The sequence below is a fragment of the Pungitius pungitius genome, chromosome 12 (genome assembly GCF_949316345.1).
Source record: "Pungitius pungitius chromosome 12, fPunPun2.1, whole genome shotgun sequence".
NCBI classification, from domain to species: Eukaryota; Metazoa; Chordata; class Actinopteri; order Perciformes; family Gasterosteidae; genus Pungitius; species Pungitius pungitius.
In genome coordinates, this window is record NC_084911.1 from 3,344,430 (window position 1) to 3,372,025 (window position 27,596).

The 27,596-nt window shown below is 45.7% G+C and overlaps 4 protein-coding genes across 4 annotated transcripts; 3 read left to right on the top strand and 1 right to left on the bottom strand.

Annotated features, from left to right (window-relative positions):
• Positions 1–218: 218 nt before the first annotated feature.
• On the bottom strand, positions 219–10,770 carry mapk3 (mitogen-activated protein kinase 3). The gene is made up of 9 exons (XM_037475421.2): positions 10,512–10,770; positions 9,009–9,191; positions 7,794–7,983; positions 6,290–6,406; positions 6,096–6,210; positions 5,717–5,845; positions 5,050–5,159; positions 4,373–4,501; positions 219–3,462 (listed from the first exon to the last, which is right to left on the bottom strand). Exons 1-8 carry the CDS (start codon positions 10,760–10,762, stop codon positions 4,382–4,384), a joined length of 1,215 nt encoding a protein of 404 aa, XP_037331318.2. The 5' UTR covers positions 10,763–10,770; the 3' UTR covers positions 219–3,462; positions 4,373–4,381.
• A 168-nt stretch (positions 10,771–10,938) lies between these two features.
• On the top strand, positions 10,939–15,770 carry nudt9 (nudix (nucleoside diphosphate linked moiety X)-type motif 9). Its single transcript, XM_037475420.2, has 8 exons — positions 10,939–11,720; positions 12,195–12,482; positions 12,570–12,659; positions 12,983–13,069; positions 13,222–13,333; positions 13,463–13,609; positions 13,697–13,781; positions 13,949–15,770. Exons 1-8 carry the CDS (start codon positions 11,368–11,370, stop codon positions 14,092–14,094), a joined length of 1,308 nt encoding a protein of 435 aa, XP_037331317.2. The 5' UTR covers positions 10,939–11,367; the 3' UTR covers positions 14,095–15,770.
• Positions 15,771–16,439: 669 nt separating this feature from the next.
• Positions 16,440–21,243, top strand: si:ch211-11k18.4 (uncharacterized). The gene is made up of 12 exons (XM_037476263.2): positions 16,440–16,723; positions 17,316–17,427; positions 17,648–17,741; positions 18,000–18,054; positions 18,191–18,331; positions 18,478–18,638; positions 18,827–18,925; positions 19,067–19,212; positions 19,402–19,573; positions 19,651–19,763; positions 20,331–20,415; positions 20,529–21,243. Exons 1-12 carry the CDS (start codon positions 16,606–16,608, stop codon positions 20,586–20,588), a joined length of 1,356 nt encoding a protein of 451 aa, XP_037332160.1. The 5' UTR covers positions 16,440–16,605; the 3' UTR covers positions 20,589–21,243.
• A 133-nt stretch (positions 21,244–21,376) lies between these two features.
• rabep2 (rabaptin, RAB GTPase binding effector protein 2) lies at positions 21,377–27,229 on the top strand. The gene is made up of 12 exons (XM_037476261.2): positions 21,377–22,268; positions 23,384–23,539; positions 23,987–24,069; positions 24,185–24,565; positions 24,656–24,751; positions 24,841–24,939; positions 25,402–25,515; positions 25,710–25,788; positions 25,919–25,930; positions 26,117–26,271; positions 26,494–26,610; positions 26,748–27,229. The coding sequence occupies exons 1-12, from the start codon at positions 22,244–22,246 to the stop codon at positions 26,850–26,852; spliced, it is 1,422 nt and encodes a 473-aa protein (XP_037332158.2). The 5' UTR covers positions 21,377–22,243; the 3' UTR covers positions 26,853–27,229.
• The last annotated feature ends 367 nt before the right edge of the window (positions 27,230–27,596 follow it).

Consider the following 27,596-nt stretch of genomic DNA (forward strand, 5'->3'; position numbering starts at 1 on the left):
ATTAACTGACACATGGTGGCTTTCTGTGGTAGTGTGAGGGGGGGGGGTGCCTCTGGGAATTGACAGATGCTTTTTTTTTTTTTTTTTTAAGTTGTGGAAGCACCAGAATTCCTAGCTACCTATTCATAAGGAAGCTTTGTGCCACTTGTGAAGTCTGACCATAAGTCACCGGAGAAGGAAAAGAGACCACAAGAAAAAAAGCATCCACAAACAGTTGCAACAGTATCAGGAGATTTTATTTAATTATATGTATATAATTCTGTTTCTTTGTTAATCGTTTAATTCATAATACCCATAGAATATACAGACTATAACCCTCACTATCTCATCTCTGACAATCCACATACATCTTTTAAAATAAATTCCAATCTCCGAAAAGATCTCAGAGGGAAATCAAAGAAAATAAAAATGTTTCAGAAAGATTGAACACTTCCGATAATAATCACAGCCATAAGAGAAATGAAGAAAAAAACAAACAAATAAAAATATCCTAATTATTAATCAAAAAAGATACAACTCCCTTTAATGTAAAAAAAAAAACAAAAACAAAAAAACGCAACAACTCACCAATTCAACAACAACAACAATAGCAATAATAAGAACAGCCATTTAAAAACAACAATATCTGGAAAGAGGCCGTATGACGTCAGGCCTTTAGACTCATTGATACAGTGTTAATGCATGTGGTGTGTTTATGTATGTGGTGTGTTTAAGTGCAACTTCTCATAAACACGCCGATACACTCCTCAGAAAGAAGTGTGTGTGTGTGTGTGTGTGTGTGTGCCAGGAGGATTGCAAAATGTGGTCCTCCTGGTTCGTTCCCATGGTTACTAGAGAGATGTTTGGTCTGATGGCAGGTTGGTTGGAGGGAGAAAAAGCAGGCTGGAACTGGTTGACTGGTGACTAAACGCAAGTAAAAAACAAACAAAATATGTGTGCGACGTTTTTGTGTCTCAGATGTAAATGCACAAATGACTGCAAGGAGAGGGACCAACACACACAACAACAACAACAACAAAAAGAAAGAAGTCTTTGCTTCATGTTACTGATGAGCAGATACACAAACACTTGTACACACATTACTGCAGACCCCATGAGCTTTAACACAAACACACACTCGGGCAAAACCGAAAGCTGAAGATACAGGACCAAGAAACGACCTCATAGGGGCGATAGCGTGGCTGGAAAGACAAAGTGCAGACGTGCTGATTGAGTTATGCGAGTTTCCTGCATGGATCTGTGATCCCGGGGAGTCGGGGGCGATGAGGGAGAAGAAAAAGTGGGCGCAAAGTCAGTGGATTAGAAGGTCTTCACCAATCCCACCGTGGAGAAGCAGACTGAAGCGAGAGGAGGAGGAGGAGGAGGAGGACAGGGGGGCAGCCCTTTGAGTAAAGCGTGGCAAGAGTCGAGAGATTGAACCAAAAAAAATGCACGCATCACCACATGCACCAAAAAAAACAAAAAACACCTGACGGAGATCCCAGAGTGCTGTCTATGGCTTCTGAGAAATCAGCCTGTGACGCGGCTCGAGCCGCGAGCGCTCCAGATCTATCACAGGCCTCCCCAGAGAGGCTCCAGTGCATGTGTAGGTCCATTTTAAAGAGAGGGGGGGGGGTGGAGGTGAGGGGTTCTCTACTGGTCCCAGTGCAACAAGCTGAAATTAGGGCAGACCGAGGTGGACCCCGCAGGGCGGTCACATCCGGAACACAGAGAGCGAGGGAGGGAGCAGCGACTGACAGGAACGTATGGACAAAGAAACACACACAGAGCATTCAAAAAACAATAATCACCCACACTGAAGAATAGACATCCAGCATGTTAACAGGTAGCAAAGAAAAACACATGCGGAAGAGAGGAGGGCGAAGCAGCCAAAGAAGACAACAACTCGACAGCACTGCCACATTCCGTAAATTCCGGGGGGTGGGGGGGGTTTGGGGTTTTTTTTAAACGGCGCTGACATCAATGTCCGAGTCCTAGTGACAACTGGGAAACAACTTCTCGGAAATACAACAGTCTGAAAGATGCAAGTTGTTCCAATGGCCCAGGTGTTTCAGCGGCACACAGTTTTTCTTCGCGGTAGAAGAGGCGCTGCTCTCGTAAAAAACACTAAGCTGCAGCGACGTACATTCAAACACTTCAAAAACACAGATCGTGATCGGAAAATGCCCTCTGGGGGGGGGGGGGGGAGAATGGAACCGCTGATGTCAACTGGGTGCTGTGAGTGGTTCCCCTCCCCGCGGCTATGCATCGCGGTGTGATTTAGCACAGGAGCTGACGCCGGATCAGTGGACGGACGCCGGTGGCCTTTGGCGGGCGCCGTGGGACCCGATGCGGCCCACGCAGCGCCGCAAAACCAGTGTCGCACAGCAGCTCATCGGCTCTCTGGCAGTTCTTGCTGTTTTGCGTCCACCCCCCCCCCCAGTTGAGAGACAAAAGTGTTTAGACGTGGCACAGAGGGGTCGTGCGCGCTCTGGAAAAATGGGCCAGGCAGATAGAAACTACGTGTAATGGGTTTTACTTTCTATGTTTTTTTTCTCCCAATCCTCCTGAATATAAGCAACTTGGAGATTTGTAACTTAACTACAAATGAAGGTTAGTCTGCCCTTGGTACACGTTAAAGTTCAAGAAATACGTCTACGGTACAAAACAACATAAATATTCCTTAGTTGCTCCTCGGCAGAGTTTTCAGGGTCTCTTTACCACTTTGGTTGATTTCAGGAATGCATGCATTCATATGATCATACACAGTTTGTTTTTAGAGGAAAAAAAAAAAAAAAAGAGCGAAGACAGAATCTGTAAACCTGCCAACATGCCAGTAAAACATTGAATATTTGTCTCAAACGAAATAAAGCGTTAGAAAAAAAAAATGCTCAAATATAAATCCGAAAAACAGATACGACTCTGAACTGATGTGGAATCACTCGAATAACGGTGTACAAACAAAACACTGACGAGCACATTTCAAGAAAAAAAAAAAAAGCTTATATATATGTATGTATGTATGTATATTTATACACACACACACCCGATTAGAATCCACGTTCTCTTAGCCCTCGATCGGTCGTAAGTCACACGGAGCGAGACATGGGAGTTATGGTGCGGGTTAATACAGTCGTTTATATGAGGATCAGCTGCAGAGGAGAATGGGTCGGGGGGGGGGGGGGGGGGGGGGGACAGAGAGCTACTGGAGACAGAAACCTTTAACAGGAAAACTAAAGTGAGGCGAGAGGAGGGAGAGTCCAACATGGACAAAACTCAAACAGCGCGAGTACGACAGACCCCACCGCCCCCCCCGACCACAGAAATCAAAGTTAAACTTGGCTCTCTTGCAGCAGAAATGGAAAGATAAGCAGTTAAATGTTCATTTCTTGTTTTATCTTTTTGTTGGTTTCTCTAGGATGCGTTTTTTCGTTTGGGGTCTTCTTGTTCAAAGCCTCTGAGTGGCTTTGTCGCTCTTTAAGGCTAAAGAGAGGTAAGAAAGAGAAATGCACTTAAGTCCACGTTGAATCTCCGTATAGGATCAGACTCTCCATTTGCCAAAATACATGGTAGATAAAGTTCCCAACAGTAACATTTAGGTTACTAAATTTAACTTTCACTCGATTAAACTTCGAAATAAACAGAGTTGGTGTTAACATTATGAAATAACCCCCCATTCTGATTGCCAAAGATTCATTGTTTTCCCTTTTTTACAATAAAGAGGTTGTAAGATGATACAGCAAAAAGTGAAAAAAAGATGGAAGGTCATCGGACATCCTGCTGACTAACCCTAACTGGAATGACATTAGGAGCTGATAATAATCCTATGTAGCTGCTCGTGGACATGATTACATTTACACAGTCAACTTTCAGACAAGATCACTTTCTTTAAAACAGAGGGAAATGAAACCGATTATTGGATAATATGACTGCTGGTGAGGGTTTGTTTTGGTAGCGCCGTGTATCTCGAGTCCGGGAATCACAAAGAATATTTAATAGATCACCTTTAAATAGAGAATAAACAGGTGAGATGTGGGTTTTTTTTAAATAAATTAAAGCATTAATGGTATTTGCTCCACTGACACGTAGTGGTCTTAAATCACAACTAAGTCTATTCTGATTTTCTATTCTTGATTACTGCAAGACTCGCCACCAATCCTCCCCTTGATGTAGCAACAAACCAAGCGATGGCAAGACACAATTCAGCCTCTTACCATTGGGTTAAACCCCTTAAGCAGCAAAGTAGCTTGAGCTGCAGCGTCATCAACAGGTGAAGTACCTCAGTCTAATACCTGAAAATATCTTCTCAAATACGTCTGCCTTTTGCAACGTACACCAGCAGAACCTCAAGTCGATGTGAGCGTGTGCGTGTGTGTGTGAAGCAGCTACGTACCCGTGTGTCTCAGGAGCCCTGGTAGGTTGCCTGGAATTGAGCAGTTTCCTCATAGATCAGCTCCTTCAGCTTCTCTTTGGGAAGGTCGTCCAGTTCCATGGAGAAAGTGAAGGGCTCCTCTGCTACGGGCTACATTCAAAAACACAAAAAAAACAACAAAAGATGTAGCTGAAAAAGTGGTAATATTAAGAGAAGCATTGTTGCAACATGCCACACACATGCATAGAAAAATGAAAGGGGCGGATGCAATTTCTATAAAAGGTGAGGCTTTAAGACCCGTGCTGCGTAGTGGGAAAGGCTGGAGGCTTTATGCAGCCTGAGGTGGCCTAAACCGAGAAGTGCTTACGTTATTTAACCTCCCCGCAGCAAACTTAACACTAATTGCATTCCGAACGGAGCCAAGAGGCTTCCCGGCACAACACAGGAAGAGGCTCACAATTCAATCTCGCACCACCATTTAAAACAATGACAAACATGTTTGTACAAAAAGGCCGTTGGTGGGAGAAAGTATGCGTTTTTCGCAGGAGAAGAACGTGAAATGTGTAATAGTGACAAAAAAGGGTTTAGAAAATAGTTTTCTTTCCTGAATTCAAAATGAAAGTTATTCTCGCCGATTGTCTTTTGGAGCACTAATAAGTGACAAATGAGCGCAAACTGAAGGCGCCGTCACTGCGTACCTCATCTGAGGGATCGTAGTACTGCTCCAGGTACGGATGAGCCAGTGCCTCCTCAACGCTGATGCGCTTCACGGGGTTAAAGGTCAACATGCGCCCCAGCAGGTCCAGAGCTGCGGCAGAAGAATCAAAGGCTTCAGTTAGTACAGTGTCACATTGAAAAGGATTTCTAATAATATCCACTTACAATACACCAGCGACATCGAGTACACAAGCCAAAAAAAAAAAGGTTCTAGTCACTAGAACTTGAGATAAAATTTGTAGAGATAAGACATTTTAATATACAGGTTAATAATAATAATAATACTTTGAAATGTTTGCAAAGCGAGGTCTACCACCACTTTACAGAGAGTTATTAACTTCCCTCTCACCTCCGTGCTTGTTATGGAAGTAAACAACAACAAAAAAAAGCTCATGGAGCAGCTTTGTACAGCTTATCCGAGAAATCGCACATAATCACGCATTCAAAGCCTGTTAGAGCAATAAGATTGTTCAGGTTCATAGGTGGTAGAACGGGACTCCTCAGTGTCTGTCACAAGGGACCAAGACTAAGGAGACAAAAGGCCCATTGATTGGTGGCCGACATAAAAGCCCTTTGTTGCTGCATTTAGTCAACGTCCACAGAAGAACCCGGACTTTCAGATTAGAGTCTGCTCCGGTAAATACATACATTTTGTGTCCGCCTTGTAGAGCGTTTCCCACGGGATTCTGGGTTTATGAGGCAGGGACTGCAGGTAGTTCCTGGCCTTCATGTTGATGATGCAGTTCAGGTCATCTTGAGATGGAGAGCCAAGGACACCTGCACAGAGGAGAGCGAGGAAAGGTTTTTTTTTTTTTTTTTACCAAATGGCTGGGGATCACCCCATATTCAGCCCGGCATGGTATCACTAAAGTCAAAAATCACTTCAGTGGAAAATTCTGTAAAAAGTGTACATGTACCCCATGTAAAAATGCTTTAAATTACAACCATTTTGAAACATCAGAAAGGATGCAGAAGTGAATGATTGTCCCGCAAATATAATAATCATATCACAATCAGTTAAACTCACCCAGGATGTGGTTGAGCTGGTCCAAGTAGTGTTTCCCGGGGAAGATGGGCCTGTTGGACAACATCTCAGCCAGGATGCAGCCCACTGACCAGATGTCAATGGACTTGGAGTAGCCCTGAGACACAAACGCGCGTGTTAAAGTACAAACGGTCAACGGGCCCAACACAGAATCCACATGGGCTCCTCACACGCACCTTTGAGTTGAGCATGATTTCCGGAGCCCTGTACCAACGCGTGGCCACGTACTCGGTCAGGAACCCCGTGTGGTCGTGCTCGGGGTCGGCTATCCGTGCCAGGCCGAAGTCACAGATCTGAGGGTGGCATGAAGGGTCAGAGGTGAGCTGCTTACACAAGTCGAGCCTCACGACTCAGACGGGTCAGGTTTTCTTCCTCCCACTCTGCTTTCTAAATCTTGAGCCTTATTTTGACATTTTCTAAAACACACACATTTTTTTTTAATTGTTCGCTTTTTGTTCAGAGGTTCAAGTAGCAGCTGTAACATATTCCTGCTGTAATATGGGTTTATTTAGATTTCCAGTGAGTGGAATGTGTCAGAAAGCGGCTGCCTTTGTTCTTCACTGCTCCCACATGATCAACTAATCCAGGGATTGATGAGAGCTCACAAGTGTTCAACAGGGCAAAGAACACTCATGGCTCTTGTTAATGCTTTTGTTCTAGCTGGTTTCACTTTTTGAAAAAGACTCATTTAAGTCTTGCTATTATTTTTGGAATCTCCAATTGAACCAACTGACCTGAAAAGTTGATGAAGAGAAACATGCACAATACTACTGCTTTTATAACAGCATAACCTAAAATATATACATTTAGGTTATTATTTCAATACTTTGTCAATGGGCTTCTCCTGCGTTTACCGAAGGTCAGGATTAGTTAATGCATGGTTTGCCTATTTAAGCGCAACATTTGAGAAAACAATACAAAAACAAAATGTCTGTCAGTATGCCTTGTAGAGATCTATTAGTCATTTAATCCACCCTGTTCACCTGTAGTTACTTTCCAAATGTATGACATTTTACTTATGAGGTTGTTTTCTCAGAATTAGGTTTCCACAGACTCAGCCGGAAATCTCCACCAAATTAGCACATGTTTGATAAAAGAATGCAACATTTGCAGGATTAAAATGTATCTCAAAATATGCCAATATCTACTTTGATGCAAGGTTTACATTTTCTTATTCAACCGTTCTGACCAGGGAGGGTTCATGACAAACAAAGAAGGGCTGAGGTCAAGCCATCGCCCACATCCAACATTCCTGAGATTTTTTTTTCAATCTTGTGGAGCGCTGTAACTCACAACGTATACCAACGGTTAAATAAACATGAAACGGTTTTGGTGTCAAACTGCTTAATAAAAAGAAGCACAATGTGTTCAAGATTATAAAAATATCCTTTTCAACCAAGAACCAAAACTCAAGTGTCCCAGGTTACCAGGTACTTTGAATCAGAGGAAATGTTTGACACCTTTACGAAATTTACAACATGAAAGTGTAGAATGTCGACAACTATACAAATATATTTGCTGTAAGCATAAAAATATATGTGCTAAAACCGAAAAACCCCCACCAAAATGTGTCTGCTGCGGTTCAAAATGGCAAATTAATAGCAGCCTAGTTGCTTAGTTGTGTGCATTTGTGTGCGTGCATGCATGCATGAGTGAGTGAGTGTGTTTGTGCATGCTGACCTTGAGGTCGCAGGTGGTGTTGATGAGCAGGTTGGAGGGCTTGAGGTCACGGTGCAACACGTTGGCGGAGTGAATGTACTTGAGGCCTCGCAGGATCTGGTAGAGGAAATAGCAGACGTGGTCGTTGCTCAGCCTCTGGGTCTTCAGCAGCTTGTACAGGTCCGTCTCCATCAGGGTCTGCACGATGTAGCTGGAAGGACGCACGGGTCAAGGAGGACAACAAAAACGGACGACATCCGCAGACAGCAGGAGGAACATGAGGACCGCTCTGAAAGGAAAGTCATTATATCCAAATGAATACTAGCACAGTAAACGGAGATGCACCATGGTCAAAACATCATGCCTGCATAGTGTTAGCATCTCACTAAAAACCAATAAAACCTCACAGCGCCGCTCACACGGCTGCAGACTTGGTCTTGTGGCTAAAAGCAACCCCCGTGTGCAATAATGCGGCTAGCTGAGCTGCAAACAGAACCCAACGTGAGAAGCGGTGCTGGTGCCTGGATTTGGTTCGATCTGCCCAAATCCGGAATCACCACGGCAACAAGACAAATCAACCAAGTGGAGCCGCTAAAGAGACCAAGCATCCGTCCTCTGCAAATCACTACAATCACTCGGACTGTCAGAGAGGACGGACCCGAATAATGTCGGTGCTCAAACGATTCGTTTTAGGTGACATTTGATAAACCGCAGGACTTGTGATATTTAGAGAAGTGGAGTTCATTTCAACATTTAGGCCAAGATATAACAATACTTCTTGTTTTTTTTCGTTTTTAGAATAATCATTGAAATATTTGTATGAACGTTGGCAATGACATTAAACCCTTCTCAACATACAATTATAACTAAATCAAATCCTCTAATGTTTTATATTTATAATGAAAACGTACACGGTCCAGCAATGAAGGCCATGAAGAACCAAACTTATTATTAACTATTACACTGAATTCTCTGTCAAATCGGAGTCTGTAAACTAAATCGAGAAGAAACTGACTGAAAGCAGAATTATTAAACGTATATTTGTTTACAAGAGCCATCAAAGAATTCTCAAGTTTCATTTTCCCCACATCCCTAAAATGAAAAAAAACAAACAAAGTGTTGAAATAGGGTTACTCTTTCTAAGCTACTGAACAGATCTTGAATTAATACCTATAACTGCAGAACAACAACATTTTCTTCTGCTAAAGACCCTTACAGTGCAGCATTAAAGGATACACATCCCTCATGTTGTCGATGTGCCGTGCCCGGAGAATGTCGTTGATGCCGATGATGTTCTCATGGTGGAAACGCAGCAGGATCTTTATTTCCCTCAGCGTGCGCTGGCAATACGTCTGGTGCTCAAATGGACTGATTTTCTTGATGGCTACGCGCTGGCTTGAAACGTTATCCATGGCAGAGCTGGGTAGGGTGGAAACGGAAAGGAGCACAAAGCACGTCTCATGTTACACTGTTCTCCAATACGCAATGACGTTATCACAAACAGGGCGAACACTTGGGGCCAGAAGGCGCAGCAGACTTTCTCCACCGCCACGGTGCACGCGTCCTTTTGCTGCGACGTGTTGTGAGGTGCCGTCGGTGTGTGCCGGACTCTATTTGCTGTGTCAGCGTGGTGTGGGTGTGGAGTACATGGTGGCTGAGAGCAGCTGTCTCTGGGACCCTTGAATTCACTGCCCCTCTGGGAGAAAGTAAATATCCTCATACCAGCTTTTTTTTTTCTTCCTTTTTGTACAGAGCACAGACACTTCGCCTCAACAGGAACAGCAGTTACATCACAAGGCGTGTTTTTCCTATTGCACAACACGCTGCATAAACTGGGCAACTTCACACGCCTGTGCACCCTTGGCTCAAATGCCGTGAACACACGGCACCGCATGCGAACATCTGCTCATGTCACCTCCCGATCAAAACATCTGCATTAGGACGAAGTGTAGATTACGAGATTAAACTCATTTATTTTGCTTCCTGTGTCAAGGGGTGAGGGTGGGGGGGGGGGGGGGCTGACAATGTGCTTACACGTCTCAGTTTGAAAATGACTGTGGTGATGTCGGTCTTGTGCGGATGGATGCGTGGGCCCAGTTCTCGTGGTAACATCCACCATCACGTCGGTTGGTGTTTACAGTTCAGCCTCTATTGCGATGACTTAACGTCGATGTCAAGTGCGACTGGTTCGCTTAACATGGCTAACAGCAGGCTGTAGATTACGAACGGCGATGGCACGAGGAAAGGCCTCGCTACAACAAATCTCAACCCGAATCATCTGCAGCAGCTCTGCACGGTTAATGTTGTCGAAGAGGTAAATGGTATCTGGAGACTGCTGCTGCTGCTGCACGTGTTAAAGGACTGAAGCGGTAACTAACTAAAATGTGCGGTGTAATGCAGTGCGCAAGAGATTTCTCCCCCCCCCCGATAGCGACCTGCGTCCTACGCAATCACTCCCTATCTCGTTTCCTGTATTGGAGCGCGTAGCCACGCCTGTAGCTAGCCAGCTAACCACAACAGGAGGGGCTCGGCAGCGTCCGAATGTCGGGAAGCAGTGTCACACGTGTACATAGACACCACACGCTTGGGGACGACGCTTGTTGTTGACTAACGTTACAATAGTTAGCATTAGCCGGCTAACGGCATTTGCTAAGCAACAGCTTACGTTAGCTTGCACGTTTTGGCTCAACGTCAGGGCACCGCGGTTTGCCAAGCAAGAGACGACAGGGCACAACTCACCAGACCATTCCGTACGCCCCCTCCCCGATGTAGGACAGGTTCGTGTAGCGGGGGCCCACGTCGAAAATCTGTCCCTTCACGGACTCGGACGGGACCTTGGGTCCCGCGGCTGCCGGCGCTCCGTCCTGCGCCACCGAGCCCGCCGGGGCGGCGGCAGCAGCAGCGGCGGCGGCGGCCGTGGCTGCGGCGGCAGCGCCGCTGGAGCCTGCGGCCCCGACCGTTGCAGTGGTGCGTGGGCACGAATCCGCCATTCTTCCTCTCCGAACCGCTCCCGCTCTAGTCGATAGTGTTTCGCCGAGGATTCGCCACCGCTCTCAGTTCGGTTTAGCGTCCGTGTGGGGGTTTCAGGCGAAAGGATTGTTCAACTGACTGAGCAAAGCGACTCGACCGGGGCCCTCTCTGCTACCAGAGTGCCAATGGATTTTGTGCGCGAGCCCGCGTTTAGTCTCGGCATCGAGCGTAAATGCGCGTGCCAAACTACGGTCTTACAGGTGCGTTAGATATTTGTGTAAGGGCGACTTTTCCGGGCGGAGCCTCGTTGGTTGGCTGGAGGCACCGCCTGATTGCTTCGTAGTTGAGAAAAACAAGCGCAATCTGCTAAATAAATATGCAGCAGCAGCTACTAGTGGGCGGGCCAAAATATGTTGCACGCTGCCTGCTGTGATACGAGTAATACACTATTATCAAATCGTCATTTTTTTATCAATTTTTGTGTGGTAATCCACCTCTGTATACCAACCATTCCAACCATTTGACGGTACATTATGAAACTGTAAATGCATTTTGCATTCATTCTAAAAGGTCCTTAATCTTTATTATTATCGCACTAATCTTGACTGTGAGTCACAGCTGTGAAATGTTGTCAAACAAAAACAAGTCTATAATAAGTTGTCCAACAAAGGGCGTCGGTTTCGATGCATTTTCTTTCTCCGTGTATTTATTTGTCATGTCACACAAATACTCTATTAATCCTGTCACCGTGGAAACCAGTGCGACTGCCGTAAACCACGCCTCTTTGCAGACGTCACGGCGATGGGCGCTGTACTTCCTGGTTACTAGGCGCCGCATGCCTGCTCTGGTTATTGATTTAGGGCTGGTTATAATATTCCATTGTCAAGGAATGCTACACAACGTCCTGCGACGTGACTTGATTCGACTGGCGCTCACTCTCTGCGGACTTCCGATCACCGGCTGCACCCACAAAGTCCGGTGAGTGACGGTAACGAGAAGGTTTGACTGGACGCTTTGACTATCTTACGTTACAGCACAGTCTGGGCTGTAAAGCAACGCTTTTGTTGAAAGTAGACGTATTCGTGTGCTTTAGTAGCTATTTGTCTCAAAATGGTTCATTATTGCCACGCTATATGGGGTCAATAATTAGCTAACTGCTTTTATATTGATGTACAATATAAGAACGTTGCTTAAGGATACAAATGTAGTCAAGCTTTAATCGTATAGGTATATTATTACATGTCAAACTAACTTAACAATTACTACCTCACCAAACCCAGCCTTTATTTCTGCAACAGACTGCAGTATGTCATGTTATGGTTTTAAATTAAATGTTTAGTTTATTGTGAGAGAATGAATGTGTATAAATGATATTCATTTGCAGAGGAGCGATGGGGGCACAGAGTGCACGGAGACTGGGGCCTACACGTCTCATATTTCTTTCCCTTTCAGGTCGGCCATCTCTTGCTCATCTTCTCGCCCTCCCGGAACCAGTCAAACCATCAAGCCCATTAGTACACGTTGCTTTAACCTCGACACTACCAGTATCTGGACAATGCCATCCTCGGCAGGGCCTCACATCAATGCTAGATGCGCCCTGTACCCAGGGTCACAAATCAAGCGCTTCCTCGTGCCTGACGACAAGGTGGAATGGAGTCAGAACTGGCCGCAGTATAATCCTGTCAGCTACACCGACCCTTCAGTAGAAAAGAAGCCAGTGTGGGCGGATCCGGATATTGGGTGAGCTGTATATTTTTAAGACTGGCTGCTCCGGCTGCAACCATCAGCTGGAGTTTATTCATACGGATGACTTTCATTGTTTCCCAGATCTTTCTCTCCAAAGTTTAACACCGTGGACGGTGCTGTGGACAGGACGAGCTTTGAAGGCAGCTACAAAACCGAAAATGGAAAGCCCATGTAAGTTATGGCATCCCAACAGAAGTGTTTCTAACGGTCGGTCAGTTCGATTTAATTTAGCAGAAAACAGGTTTCACATTTAGCTTTAGTTGCACAGAAAGTGTTAGTAACCCTCTAACAGTACAGTGAGTGATATCATTCAATGCTGATGTCAAATACTTTGCTTGTAGACAAGTATCCAGCCTTAAGTTTTCATTCTGAAGAAAATGTTGTGTGATTGCGGTGAAATAATCCCGCTATTGTTGTTTGCCTCACTTTCAATAACATGTGTTAGACTTCTTTACTGCTCATAAACACGTTTGCAAACGTTTTTACTTGTGTAGAAATCCTCGTGGACGCACTGGGGTGACTGGTAGAGGTTTACTGGGACGATGGGGACCCAATCACGCAGCAGATCCCATTGTCACCAGGTAACCTTTTCTTACTGGAAAAACTGCTTACTGCCATAATGCAATTTAAGAAACTGTGAAATCAGAATTAGCAAGCCGTTTCCTGAAGCCTTTTCTTTCTTTTTTTTATAAATGCACGATGGGCTGATGTATGCTTCGTCACTTTCTGGCAGATGGAAAGTAGATGTCAAAAAAGCAAAGGTTTCTCACTCCGTCTCCCAGCGGCCCATCTTGCAGTTTGTGTCCATCAAGAGGAAAGACTGTGGGGAGTGGGCCATTCCAGGGGTCAGTGTCCTCTGCATTCCTCTTTCAAACCAAAAGGAACTTGCAGCCAGGATATGCAACAGTTTGAGTGGTTTTGTAAGCGCTTGCGTTCCTGCGACTCGCGTGTTTATTTGTGTGGTTGTTCTGCAGGGGATGGTAGATCCAGGGGAGCAGGTCTCTCTCACGCTGCAGCGGGAATTCTCGGAAGAAGCGCTGAATTCGCTGGCCGTCCCGGCATCGGAGGCGGCCGAGATCAGCGAGCGCATCGGCAAACTCTTCAAAACGCCGGGGTTTCAGGTCCGCCCCTGGCAGCCATAAAAACCTGTTCCTTTAAAGTTCCTTTATGAGGGAAACCAGAATATGCTTTCTCCCTCCCTTCTTCAGGTGTATAAAGGCTATGTGGATGACCCTAGAAACACTGACAATGCCTGGATGGAGACGGTGGCCGTCAACCTCCACGACGAATCAGGTATCAATCATTTAATCATACTTCTTTTAATACTCAAATACACAGACATCCAGTATTTTATTCATGCAACAACAGCTCTAGCAATTTGCAAACCATTTAAAAAAAAGAAGTATTCTTTGGATGACTTCTGATTGGAGTTTTGTGACATATCTGTGTTGCTACCGTAGGAAACAGCGTGAGCGAGCTGTCGCTGCAAGCCGGCGATGACGCAGGGCAAGTCCAGTGGGTCGATGTCGACTCGACTTTCCCAATGTACGCAAACCATGCCCATTTCCTGGAGCTGGTTGCCAAAGAAAGGAAAGCTCACTGGTAACCAAGGGGCACCGAGTCTGATGTGACGACGACGATGATGAAGGAAAGACGAAGGGCCTTGTTGCTTTCTGTGTGCTGCATGACACATAAACTTATGCAAATCTCGCCTCGCTAATCCAAACTTACCATCAAAGTTAGCGAACATTTTATCGACATTTATCCCATTAGGTGCATATGCATGCCTGCTATATAATTGCACAGCGGCATTAGGACTGTAGATTAACATTGATCTAGTGTAGCATAATGTATGATATGATTGAAGCTGCTCCTTGATTGGAGCTACAGAGAAAAGGAAAAACATAAAAGAAAATCATTCAACTGCCCACTTGGAAAGAACTTGACCCACGATTGTAAAATGAAAAAATACTCTATTGGCACTAATTATGCTAATGAATTCAATGTCAAGAAGGATCACATCGACCCAGCGTGATACTGTAACAACAAACACAATGACATGCTGAACATGACACGTACTACATTAATTTGAGTGTGATATGATAAGGAGGGCGCCCGAGATGGGGGGAAAAAAACGCAGACTGACTTTGATCTCTAGATGTGAATAGAACAAGAAGAAAGGCTGCAGCTGCCCACACGGCCCAGCAGTGCACCAACGCTGAGCACAGACAGGCCGAAGCTAGAGAACAAACGTGTTTTCAAGTGGTAACAGACGGTGGAAGCAAAGGCAACAGAAGGTGTCATCTCTCTGCAGGGGGAGGGGGGGAGTGGGGGGGGGGGCAGAGAAGCCAGCGTATGGGCACTTCTTTCATCAAGAGGCAGCGCACCGCAGACCACCAAGTCTTTGCAATGAAACTGGTGTGTCTTCTGGTGCAACTGACCCGATTTCACAAGGTGTGATGTGACATTTTTGAACACGGTAGGACTAGCGAGCAGCTTAACCCGGCGCTAAATGGAAAGGGAGATGAATATTTAATGTGCCCGCATTGCTGCTTAAGCCACAACATTTGTCTGCACAACATGATATCCCATTAAAATGTCCACTCACTCGTCAGGTGGACTCCCAGTACACCGAGGCCACTTCCCATCGCTACTCGAGCATTTACAGTCAGAGCACTGAGGGCTTCTGACGTCGCAGGAAGGGAGTGTATTTCCCTTCCAGATGTTCCCAGTTGTGTCTGTAACCCGCCAGTCACATCATCCTCTAATCTTTGCCTTCAAAAGTTCCGACCGACTTTATTTCTCTATGCTTATTGTGATTATGGCTGGTGGTTATTACAAGACAAATAAAAAAAAAATACATGGTAGGAGGAGCTGTGAACTAATTTATGTTTTGATTGGTTTTATCATAATTATTGTTAGGTATAGGGCTTTGCTGAAGGGACTGTATTTGCTGGAATGATAACTAACACTAGTATCTACTTACTAAATTTGCACTGAAAAGCATCGACACCGACATCTCTGATCTTTTGTTTTTTAATATTAATCCTGACTTGATTTTTGTGTTTGCGTTTTGAAGGTGCTTATTATACATAATCTACTGTATTTGTCCCACAGCATGTGTAGCACCAGCTGTCATTATGTCTCAGCCTATAGTTTATAGTTGCATTAGAAGACCTTATGCATTATGAAGTGCACTTACATCTACCACATCAGTGTCTAATGTGTATTTTTCTCATTGTGAAAAGTAAAAAAATAAAATGTGTTTGTCTTGGACTGTAATGCTGTATTCTCTATGCACTGGAAATGTTCTTTTAACCATCTGAATGCAGACCCAAACCATATGGGCTCATTCTTCAAAATGGGGAGTCATGTATTCATTGACTAACTATACCTTATTACTGCAGTTATATGATTTTTGTGATAACAACTTAGTAAGACAGGCAAGTTGTTGCAAAAGAGTATTTTACAGTTCAGAACATGTCGCTCTTGGGTATACAGCTGCCATAAATTCACTACGGTTTATTACTGCTGCAGACTCCACTCAAGATTTGAGTAAGACTTTAACAGAACGTGAGTCTTTATCAGTACAGGAAATGAGTGTCCACCTTTTTTTATTATTTTACAAAATGAAAAAATAAAACATCCTTTCAGCCCATACCCCACTTTGTGATGGGAATCAGTGAAACCTTTCTTTTATTCTTTTCTTACCCGCCTAGGACTCTTTCACCTTTTAGTAAGACGTGTTGTTCTTCAAACAGAAGGAACAGCCTTTTGTTTTCACAAGCTGCCCTTTCAAGTCAAACATTTTTTGGCGTGCACCTATTATTGTTCCCCTCCTTCCCTAAACCTACACACACTCTTTGGTGGCGGTTGGGTTTCAATGTTGGGCTGGTGAGATCGATCATGCGTGACAACGTCATTTCTACAAAACAACTACAATACCCAGAATCCCCTGCGACAAAAAGCCGCTATAGTTGACGACGTGGCCGAGCTACGTCTCCGTGTTTCAGCGGACCGGGGCGATTCAAACGGGGCTAAACCGGCTTTGTTCATAGCTCGCTAACGTCACTTCAGAAAGCCTCTCCAGAAGTTTTGATACCACCGCAGACTCGCAATGTCCGGGAAAGTCAAAAGCCGAAGTGTTGCGAACGCAGACTCGATAACCGGCGCCGTGTCTTGCGATGAACGCATCTTGCGCGATTGTCATCAACTCTACGCGGATCCCGACAGTGGTGAGTTTCACCGACGCAATTCACCGGACTCGACTCCTCACTGGAAATCGCTGCTAATCACACCGTTGCAACCGTTAGTTCAAGCCAGCGAGCTGTCGGCGGTTAGCTGACCCGCTGACACCGGGGCTAACGTTAACCGTTAGCTCGACGTGACACGGGGCTCGCGATCCGGCTGACGTTGCGCTAGCTAGCTCGCGTTGATGCTAGTTTTGTTAGCCGTGGCCGAGCTGCCAATTAACGTTCATCATCTAGCAAATAACTGCTACACGGTCACAGCGGGTTTGCACGCTAGCAGCATGAAACACAGCGTTGTGTAGTGTTCCAAGTGTCCGTAGAGAGACAGGGCCGCCGCTGAGGAGTCTAGGTCCAGAAATTAATGAATGAATGAATGAATGAAGTAACTACCACAAGTTTTTAATATTTGAATATTTTTACAACATGTTTTAAAGTGCCTGGCCATTATCCAGCCCCCCCCCCCCACACACACACACACACACACACACTAGGTCCTCCAGGCACACCCCGAGCCCCACGGTGACTCCAGGTTTACCTTGATTCATTTGATTTCTTTTTCAATCACACATTGTTTCAGGGTTGATCTCAGTAGCTGAATCTGTTAATGTGAAGTTGCTGCCGCCCAGAAAAAAGATCACCGTGATGCTGATGGGCAACCACTCTGCTGGGAAAAGCTCCTTCATCAACTGGTAAACATGTTTGTTTGTTTGTTTGTTTTTAAAGGATATTCTAACATACATAAACCAAATCATCTGTCCACCTAGAATATGAACACTTATGTCAGCCATCTAAAGAATGTAAAACCATAAGAAATATGAACGGCACTGGATCACCGTCTAGTCCAAACCTTTGACTGGTATGTATTAATGCATCAATGAGTAGCTTCTGAGCCTTTTCCTTTTTGGTCAGGTATGTGGAGGAGCACATCCAGCGCACTGGAGTGGCAATTGAGACCCAAGGCTTCAACTTTGTTACAAGTGGGCGCAAGAGGGAATCTCTCACAGTGAGTGTGACTGTACAATCGCAATGAGGCCTTTTGCCCTGATAAGGAATTTGGTCCAGGAAGAAGCCACACATTTTGAATCGTACTTTCTTTTTTTTATTTAACTCGTAATAATTATGTTTCACGTTAACTTAAATTAGTTCTGCTCACGTGTTTTCAGTTCTTCAACAGGTGCTAATATCTAATGGCATCCTATTCCGTGAGGAATATCAGGAATATCAAACTATTCTCAACTAATCTGGTTCTGTTGTTCTTTAGGGAAATGCCACCCTTCATCTATATCCACACTTCAGGCCTCTGCAAGAGTTCAAAGGTTAGAATTCAGCTCAAATCTCATTCATCTCATCATAATAATAAGCTCTGGATTTGTTACTTTAAGAAAAAGACTTTTTCACAATGTGGTTTGAGTGATCGCTGTTGATCTGTGATGTTCTTGAAATGACTCCCAGGTGTTTCCGAGTACTTGAGCACAGAGATCTGCACTTCACGACAGAAGCGGTTCAGCCTGGTGACCTTTGTGGATTCTCCGGGCTTGGTGGACGGGGACATGAAGTATCCCTTCGACGTGGACGAGGTTATCATGTGGCTGGGTGAGTTGCTGAACTGACCTTGTCTGTTGTGACACTTTAGTTGTCAAGGCCCCCCCCCTCACCAAGGCTTCTGTAGTTTTGTCTCCAGACATTATACTCCCATTACCGTCACACATCTTAATGCAATAATGATCTGTCACACTCAGGTGATCTCTGCGACCTGGTTCTGGTCTTCTTCGACCCCATGGGTCAGGCTCTGTGCAAGCGCACCCTCAACATCGTGGAGCGCATGAACGAGAAACAAGGCGATCGGCTGCGCTTTTACCTGAGCAAGGCGGACGAGGCCGGAGGGGAGTCGGACAGACAGGTGTGCACAGCTACATCTTGATTTCGTAAATCTTTTCTGGATTTAGCTGAATGAAAACACATGGTCCACTCCTTCTAATACGAACTAAAATAGGAAATGTCCTCTTCATGTAAAAGTGTGCGGGGAATTTAAAGGTTTTACCAGTGCGGGTATTAAAGTCTTTGTCTCTCTCCGACTGGCTGCCTCAGAGAGTGATGATGCAGATTGTGCAGGAGCTCTGCAAGCGACCGGGCCTCAACAAGTGTGGTTTTGACATGCCCACCATCTACATTCCAAATCCAAATAAGGTGAGTGTTTCACTTTCATTGAGCTCCACGTGGTGTCCTTGCTTCCTGAATTTGTTCTTTTGCATTTCATGTCAAAAGTTGAAAATAACTTTGCCCAACAGGTGCACGTTGAAATGAGTTTTCTCTGTTCCCGTTTCGCAGCCGAGTCGCTGTGTAAACCAGATTGAAGAGGTTTGTCGTGCCATCGAGAAAACCATCAACCAAACGGTCCAGAACACGCTGAATTCCCTGGAGAAGGACTGTGAGGTCATCAGCGAGGCCATCACCGACAAGCTCAGTAACGACAGGTGACCCACGGACACGCTGTGAGCCGCGTAATCCAGCGTGGTTTTATTCTGTTCAAAATGTCGCCTAATCATCCAGACTGCGATGCTAAATCCTGTGCAGAACATTCAAGCTGAGTAACGCACACAAACACACAAGCGGCATGAGTCAGCGATGCCTTCTGAGAAGCTGCTTGATGCTCTTTTTCGCAGGCAAACCAGCGCTATGAACCGGCGGGCGCGCTGTAAGAGCTGCCTCCTGACCCTGCTGGGCTTCACTGTCCCTCTGGCTCTGATGGCCTTACTGGTGCTGGGCGTCCTGTCCCAGGAGCTGCTGGAGGTGGCCCTGGGCCCCGAGGGCACCGAGACGCTCTCCCTCTACCTGGTGAGCGTCGGCGGCGGCGCGTGCGGGTCGTTGCTAAGGCAGTGGAGTCTGATCGGAGCCTCTCGTGTAATCCACAGACTCCGGTGGTGAAAGCATTCGACTCGCTCTCTGTGGAGCAGCAGCTCTACGGATGTGGTGCCATGGTCCTGCTCTCCTTCCTCCTGCTCATCATCGCACGCTTCTCCTTCAGGTACCACAAAAACCTCCCAGCACTGCTACCTATTTTCAAATAACCCCTTTTACCCCGTCTTCTATTATGTCCTTCCCATGATTTGGATCAGCCCCTTAATGTACTGGATTCATTCTTGTTCTATGCTTCCACCACGTTTCATCAGTCGTATCTCCTGACCCCGCTAACAAATAAACCACAAACAAGTTCATCGATTAATAACTAATCGTTTTTGTAAAAGCAATACGTGCCAAATATTCCTCCGTTCCAGCTTGTTCAGAAAGGATTTTTATAGTAATAATAAATTCCATTATTCTTGGTTTTGGAGTTGGTCATACAAAACATGACAGTGAAATCATTTTGGGCTTTGAAGTGTTTTCTTTTTTTTAAATCCAGCTGTGTTTCTTCTGTTTAACTTGTGGTATCGAGAACACGATCTATGTTAAGCAGACACATGAGAGATCTGTTTCCCTCGCATTTGTAGCTGTGCTTTAGACAAAGGATGAAAACCGTTTCTGCATTTTTGCCTACCTCAGCTTATACGGTAACGACACATAATCCCATCAAATTGCCTTCAATCCTCTGCAGGACTCAACCGACTCTTTCAGGCAAACAAAAAAGGCAACTGCACGAGAAGCTTGAGTACGTTCAGGAGGTGGTCAAGACCAAGAAGGTATGACATTGTTCTCACTGTGTGTGTGTGTGTGTGTGTGTGTGATACTGATAAAAACGGACGTCATAGTGTTGAACCGTGTATTGTGTTTGTGTGACCCCTGCCCCCTCCAGAAAAAGCTGTATGAAGATTACCTCCGCCAGAGTGTCAGCGATCACGACATGGGCTTGTAAAGACGGCCCGGCGTCCCCTCGCCGCACCCAATGAAATGAAAGCGTCGCCATGGTTTCCCAGCGGCAGCCGCCTCGTCACTCTGACCACTCGATGCCGGCTCTGGTTGTGCGGATGTACATTCCAGGCACTCATTTTGAGATGCTAGATACTGTAGAGGCCCATTTACTTTTTAGATCACGATACCTCTGTGAACTCTCTAAAAACACACTACCGGTTATTAGTTTGAGAAATGAGCTTTTGTTACTGATTATTTTTTATGATATATATCTCATATATACATGTTTTCTGTGCCTCTGCTCCAGTCAAAAGAAGTCAGGTTGATACCACTATATAAGATATTGAAACATTTCCAAAGTGTTTATAATGGTGTTTTCATCAGAGAAGTGTTATTTTAGTTAAAGGGCGTGTGACACCTGCTTTAAATGACTTTTGGAGACGATCACCAGCATTTATTACAGAACCTTGACTGCCTGGTTTGATGAGGTTGTTTGTGTATTGATCCAGCTTACATCATGAATGTCTGTTTGCTAATATATACAAACAACTCCTGTAGATTAATATCCAGCAGACATTTTTCCAGTGACAACTTTTTCTATTTTCCTCTTTTAATTAAGGAATACTTAAATAAAGTGTACACCGTCTTTCTTGAGATTACATCTAGTTGTGTCCCTTTTGTGATTTCCATTAGCTGCAGCTTATTTCTTGCCTCACCCTGATTAGCTGCAGATGGATAAAGATATCAGATTTCTAGATTAAGAGATGCAAACAGGAAACTATAACCCTTGAGTGGTCAGGCCTTTCTCAAGAAAAGGAAGCAGCTATCAATGTGAAAATAACAGTCTTTTCCACAAATGGTTTAAAAGCAGGAATTGTACTGTTTGGGCGGTGAAAGCCGTATATGATGGAGCCACAGCTACAGAAGCCAAAAAAGACACCATGCGGGATCCGCAGAGACCTCCAACCGCACAAAACCCCATCACCGAATTATCACCTGCAGGACATTGTGCACAATGTTAAAGCAACCTGAGAATCAGCAAATGGGCAAAACTAAATTGGATGTACTTTTTTTTGTTAAATCATTAAAAAAACACTTTGTATACCTTTCACGGGGTAATATTGTCGGTTTAGGGGAGCATTAAAAACATGCTGTTCAGACATTAATCAAATTGCCAAAATAAAAGATACGATTTTTTCTCAAATCAAATGGAAAAAGGTAATTATTTACTTACCTGTTACGAAATAAATAAATATGCACATGTTTTAATGAATAAATGATTATTCATGTATTTCGCAGTGCGCGTGAGCGGATACCTGTTGCCCGAAGGTGCGTCAAACCACACAAAGAAAAACCACCTCCCTCACGACTTCATTTGCTCTTTACTTTTGGTTTTCAAGCGCAGTTTAAACAGCGAGCGGTTAAAAAAAAAACAAAAAACGAAGCGGTCAGAGGCGACGTGTAAAGGCCGGAGGACAGGAAGCAGGTTGACGTGATTTCCGCGGGCTCGGACCGGGGAAAGTTGTTTCCTGAAAGTTGACGCCGCGCCGGTCGCTTCCACGCCCCGAAGCGAAATGACCTCCTCGCACTTTTCGTAGACGTGTTTTTTTTAAATTTATTTTATTCTGCTTCCCTCCTACTCGTCCGACGGGGAAGAAGATGAGCTCAAAAACCGACGACGCAGGTAACGAAAAAAAGAAGAAAAAAAAACGGCCTTACGTTACTTCTCACGGGGTTTAACGAGCGGTAACTCGTGTCTAACCCTCCACCGGGGACGGGGAGGGAGATACCGGAGCAGCCCCGGTTCGGTTAACCGACCAAAAACGGCCCGTTAGCATCGCCCACCGCCATAGAAACGCAACGGGCCGGGGCTTAGCTGCTAGCCTGACGCGTCTTCTTTAGCTTTCACTCCGCCGGTGTCCGAGCCCTGGCCCGCGGACCTCGCGTGGGCCGCGTCATGTGCGCGCTGTTCCACGTCTCCGGCGTGTCTGTCATTGCGAACCGGTCGTGCTCAGTGGCAACGACTCTTGACCTGCAAGGTGTTGCTGGCGGGTTCCGTTGGTCGTCGCCTGTCAACAATAAGCAGGATTTCATCCTCGTGCTGTGCGTGACAATCAATAATTACATTTTATCTGGCACCGGTAATAATAATGTAATGTCAGTAATGGACCCCAGGGCACTGACAGTGTTACAAATCCCCTTGATACTTCCTAATGTTAAGCAAGTAACTAAATAAAAAAGCTGCAGCAAGATCAAATGAACGGTTTTAATGCTTATTTGGGTCTCAGAAGCCCCATCTGTAACACAGGCATAAATACATTACATTTTCAGCTCTATACCCGCTTATTATATTACTCTGTGCACAGCGCATTGACTAATTATCAGAGACGTTGAGCAATGGGATTAGATAATTTTCTGTGATTCACTGAGTAGACAAAACGAAAGAGAAATCGTTTGTATACGGAGATGGTTGGACCTTGGGGATCCTTCTCCTCATTGCTCTCCCAGTATACAAAGCAACGTGAACCATAGCTCATGTTTCCTTGGCATAAACTCAAACAACTAAGAATACAGTCAGCTGGGTCATTTATGGCCTGAAATTTTTTTATCAAAGTACTCCGGCACTCGTACGTGACTGGCCGACGCCAAGTGCACACAAGAGCAAGAGGCGAGGTGCCTTGGAACCAATGGTTCCCTTGCTGTTTCCCACTAGTGTGCGAGGTGCCGTCCCTACCGATGCCAACATCTTTTGAAAACAACCTCATTAAGCTAAAAGACATTTTAAAATCCTTTTTTCAGAGGGGAGCCTGCAGGCCCAGCTGGCGGAGTACCGCGCTCAGGCCCAACACTGGCAGGGCGTGGCCACGATCTGTGAGCTGAGCAAACAGGAGGAACTGGCAGAGCTGCAAAAACAATGTGATCAGGAGATCCAGTCCCTGCAGGAGGCCCTGCGAGGTCAGTGCGTGTTTGTCTGGGCATTCGCGTTTTCATGATAAGCACAGCGCGGTGCTGGCCGCCGCCTGTTTGCACGCCCGAGTCGCTTCACGTTAAAACGTATTCGTTTTTTTGGTTTTCTGTTTGTGGAATTTTGAAATATTGTCAACTTTCAATCAATGGCATTAGTTAAAACATCTGATTCAAAGCTTAGAGGGACTCAAATGTTGGTATGCAGTCGGGGGATAATGAGGTATCAGGAGAGGGCAGGGAACAGTTAAGTAAGTTATAATCCTTTTTAAAACAACGTGTCTCTTGTTGAAACCTCAACGTCTTGAATCAGAATCTCAAACGCCTCTGTACTTTTTTATAGAATAGTGCCTTTATGGAATTCTATAAAGACGAATTTCATCTGTTGAAATAAAGCAGATATATTGTCCCTCTGACTGTTATTTCGTGTCCCCGCAGAGACGGCAGCGCAGTATGAGGCCAGGATATCTGTCCTCCAGTCTCAGCCGGGGGAGTGGAGGAGAGCCAGTGGGACAAACATGGTCAGTGTTTGCATTTGTGCTTCTCTTTGTTTTTTGTTTTTTTCTTCCTATATTGTGTCCCAACGTCCTGGACGTGACCCCAAAGATGATTTTTTGTTTTTCCTCCACCCAATAGATCGGAGGAAGGCGAGTCAGGGCGGATGCGGAAGTCGCCAGTAACGGATCCCCTCCGTCCATCACCAGCAGCCTGACGGAGGCCGAGGCCGCGTCGTCGACGACGGACAGGAGGCACAACCAATCGGCAGAGCCGGAGGCGGGGCCGGAGGGCGAGGGCACCCCGCCCGCATCGGAGGCGTATTTTTCCCTGCGGCACTGCGACTCGGCCTCGTTGTCCTCGTTCTCCTTGGATACGCCGTCTCTGCCCAGAAAACACCACGCTCAGGAGGACACCGACTCGCTGGTCTCCACGGGAACCTTGGTGCCCGAAGCCATCTACCTGCCGCCGGCCGGACACCGGCTGGTCACCCACGGCGACTGGGACGCACTCAATGCTCAGGTGGAGCTTTTGTAATCTTCTATCAACTCGGGTCTTGCACTTTTACAACGTTTTTGTGGCGGTGTGATGAAGGGTGTTTTTTTCGGGCAGGTGTCCGAGCTGCGAGGGGAGACGAGTCGGCTGCGGGCCGAGAAAGAGGATCTGGAGAGGGAGCTGGACACACAGACCAACCACACACACACACAGGTCAGCACCTGTGTGTGTGTGTGCGTCTTACAGCACTGAGAGAGTAAGGCCTGAGCACAGAGCCGATAAGGATACGTGTGTGTGTTCAGGTATCGATGCTCCAGTGTCAAGTCCACACTTCAGAGGCCCTCCTCCGGGACATACAGAAGTCATTCAGCCAATCACAGAATGCAGTCCAGAGTCGGCTGGTGAGTGACACACGACGCAGACCTACTGATTGTCTGTGTCGGGGATTCAGCTTCTCGGAGAGAATTCTACATTTTGGAGTAAATACCTGTATGTGCTTGATTGCTGTGTGTCAGGTCAGCCGTTTCCCCTCATTTATCAGTTTTTATAATTGGCTATATTTCCCATTCAGAAATCACAGTCTAGTTAATCTTTTCATCCAACTCTGAAATAAGAAGAATAAACCTAAAATGTTAACTTTGTTCTATTGGGTTGTTTTTTGAGAAAAGATGCTGAGAACAGAAATTAAGTTGCAGCTGTTAAATGGAGACTTTGCCATGAATTCACAACTCAAGTGCATCATGACTCACTCATCCATCTCTCAGCGATGGAGCCAACAACAGGCCCTCAACTCCCCTCGCTGTATGCAACATGTATCCTCGTCGAATCGACGTAGGTGCTTACATCTGCATGTTTACGCCCAGGCGGAGTTATCCTTTTCCCAGAGGAAGGTGTGCAGTGAGCTGTCCAGGCTGAAAGGGGAGGAGGTTGAGCACGAGGCACCGGACTCCAGCTCATCGTTCCCAGCAACACTGCAGGTCAAATTACTTTAATAGTTTCTCATAGTGTTGTATAGGGAACAGAAACCTGTGTGATTTTTAATTTATCTTCCATCCAGCCATTTACTGCTGATTGTTGGCTTGAAACTGCTTAATTACTTTGTTTAGTCAATGTCTCGGCTGTGGAAGCCTGTTCGGATCAGCTCGTGCTGACTGTTGAGTCCGCCCTACAGGGGGCGCACTGTGAGGAGCGTCTTCGCATCGAGATCGTCCACCTGCGGGAGCAGCTGGACACCCGGACGGAGGAGAACGGTCCGTGGATCCGTTTATTGTTTAGGGCCGGATTTAGCACACTTTGCTGTATGTTTTTGACCTCCCTGTCTCTCTCTCTCTCTCTCTCTCTCTCTTCCTCTCTGCTGCCACTCGCAACAACCGTCATCAGATGTTTTAGGAGGTGAGTCTTTGGCTTTACTATCAGCCCGGTAAGACAGTTAGTAGGTCCTCTGGTTGGTGTAGCGACAACGATTAGTCCAATACTGGTTTCCCCTTTCTTCTCTTGGCGAGTTCAGTGTTGTCTATCCAATGAAACTGCGGAAATGAGAGGCAACTCGTAATGAGTTGTGTTTTCCCCCGGGTGCAGTGCAGCTGTCCAGTCTGAAGACGGAGACCGAGAGGATCCAGAGTCAGAGGGAACAGCTGCACGCCGAGCTGCTGGCCTGCCGCACCGAAGCGGAAGCCCTGCGGGTGGCGCTGTCTCACGTGCAGAGCACCAACAAGTCCCTCAGTAATGAAAAAGTAAATGCACCTGCTTGTTGGGAAGTGAAGACCAATGAATCACGATTATTCATCTCAGTCTTAAGATGAATACACATGGTTTTACAACAACAACACAACGGGGAACAAGTTTGACTCGTGAATCCACAACAACTGGAACCCAGCTCGTGAATTCCTGCGCTTGCATTTGTTGATATTTACCAAAGTGACCCGTTTTGTGATCTGTCACCACGTTTCTGCCAGGCGTCCCTCCATCAGCAGAGTCTGGAGCTGCGTAGCCAAGTGATCAGTCTGCGCTCGCAGGTCGACACCACCCAGACCGTCCAGAAGGACTTCGTCCAGCTCTCCCAGTCGCTTCAGGTATAATATATATATAATACATATATATATATATATATATATATATATAAACAAACCTCTTCTTTTCAAAACTGATGCAATCTTCTCCATACGTCAGTGAAAAATGCTGTTTCTCTGATCCCCGTCCGTCCCTCCAGGTGAAGCTCGAGCTAATTCGGCAGGCTGAGAGTCTTGAACAAGTCAGGGAGATCCTGGAGGAGGGAGTGAGCGAGGCGTGCTCGCTGCCCGCAGACGCTTCGTGAGCTACGGAACCAAAGAGCACGGACCCATGTTTAACTGCTCCGAGCGAGGACCAGGCGGCCTCGTGGAGCGACGTCGGGGGGGGGGGGGGGGGCGCCGGGGTCGTCACGGCCGGTGCTGCTACAGCGCGTCTCACGCGGGACGCTCCCAAAGAGACAGGTGTCTTGTGGTGATGGTTCCCTGTCCATGACTTAGATCCAGTAACGCGTTTATTCCTCCACTAATACACATGCAAAAGGTTTCCTGTTAAAACTGACATGATTCCAGCAGAACACTCAACATTTCACTGTGTCACTAACTGTTGTGCAAATTACGCAATGAATTTCCGGTGCAGACTTCTTTTTTTCTTTGCAGAACATCCGATCACAGTGACGCAAAGTGGAAAGCTCCCCAAAATGAACTGCATTTCAGATAGGATATTTTTATCGTATGCATTATTGTTGATGTTTTATTTTAGCTAATTATTGTGAACTACTCTTCTTTGTGTAACATCCGTAGTCGCTAATTGATGATTGTGAATTTGAACAGATGCTGAAACTCTATGAAGAAATAATGGGAATGAGTTTCATCTCGCCGGATTGTTTTGTGCAAAGTAAAGACTGTCAAAATCCAAAATCTCTAACCTTTAAGTTTCTATTCATATATTATGATACAGTTCCTTAACCCTCCTTGCAGAGCCACCTAACAAGCTGAAAGAGTGCCAGCAAATGTAAAAGTAGACTGTAGAATATCTTTCTCTACACAAT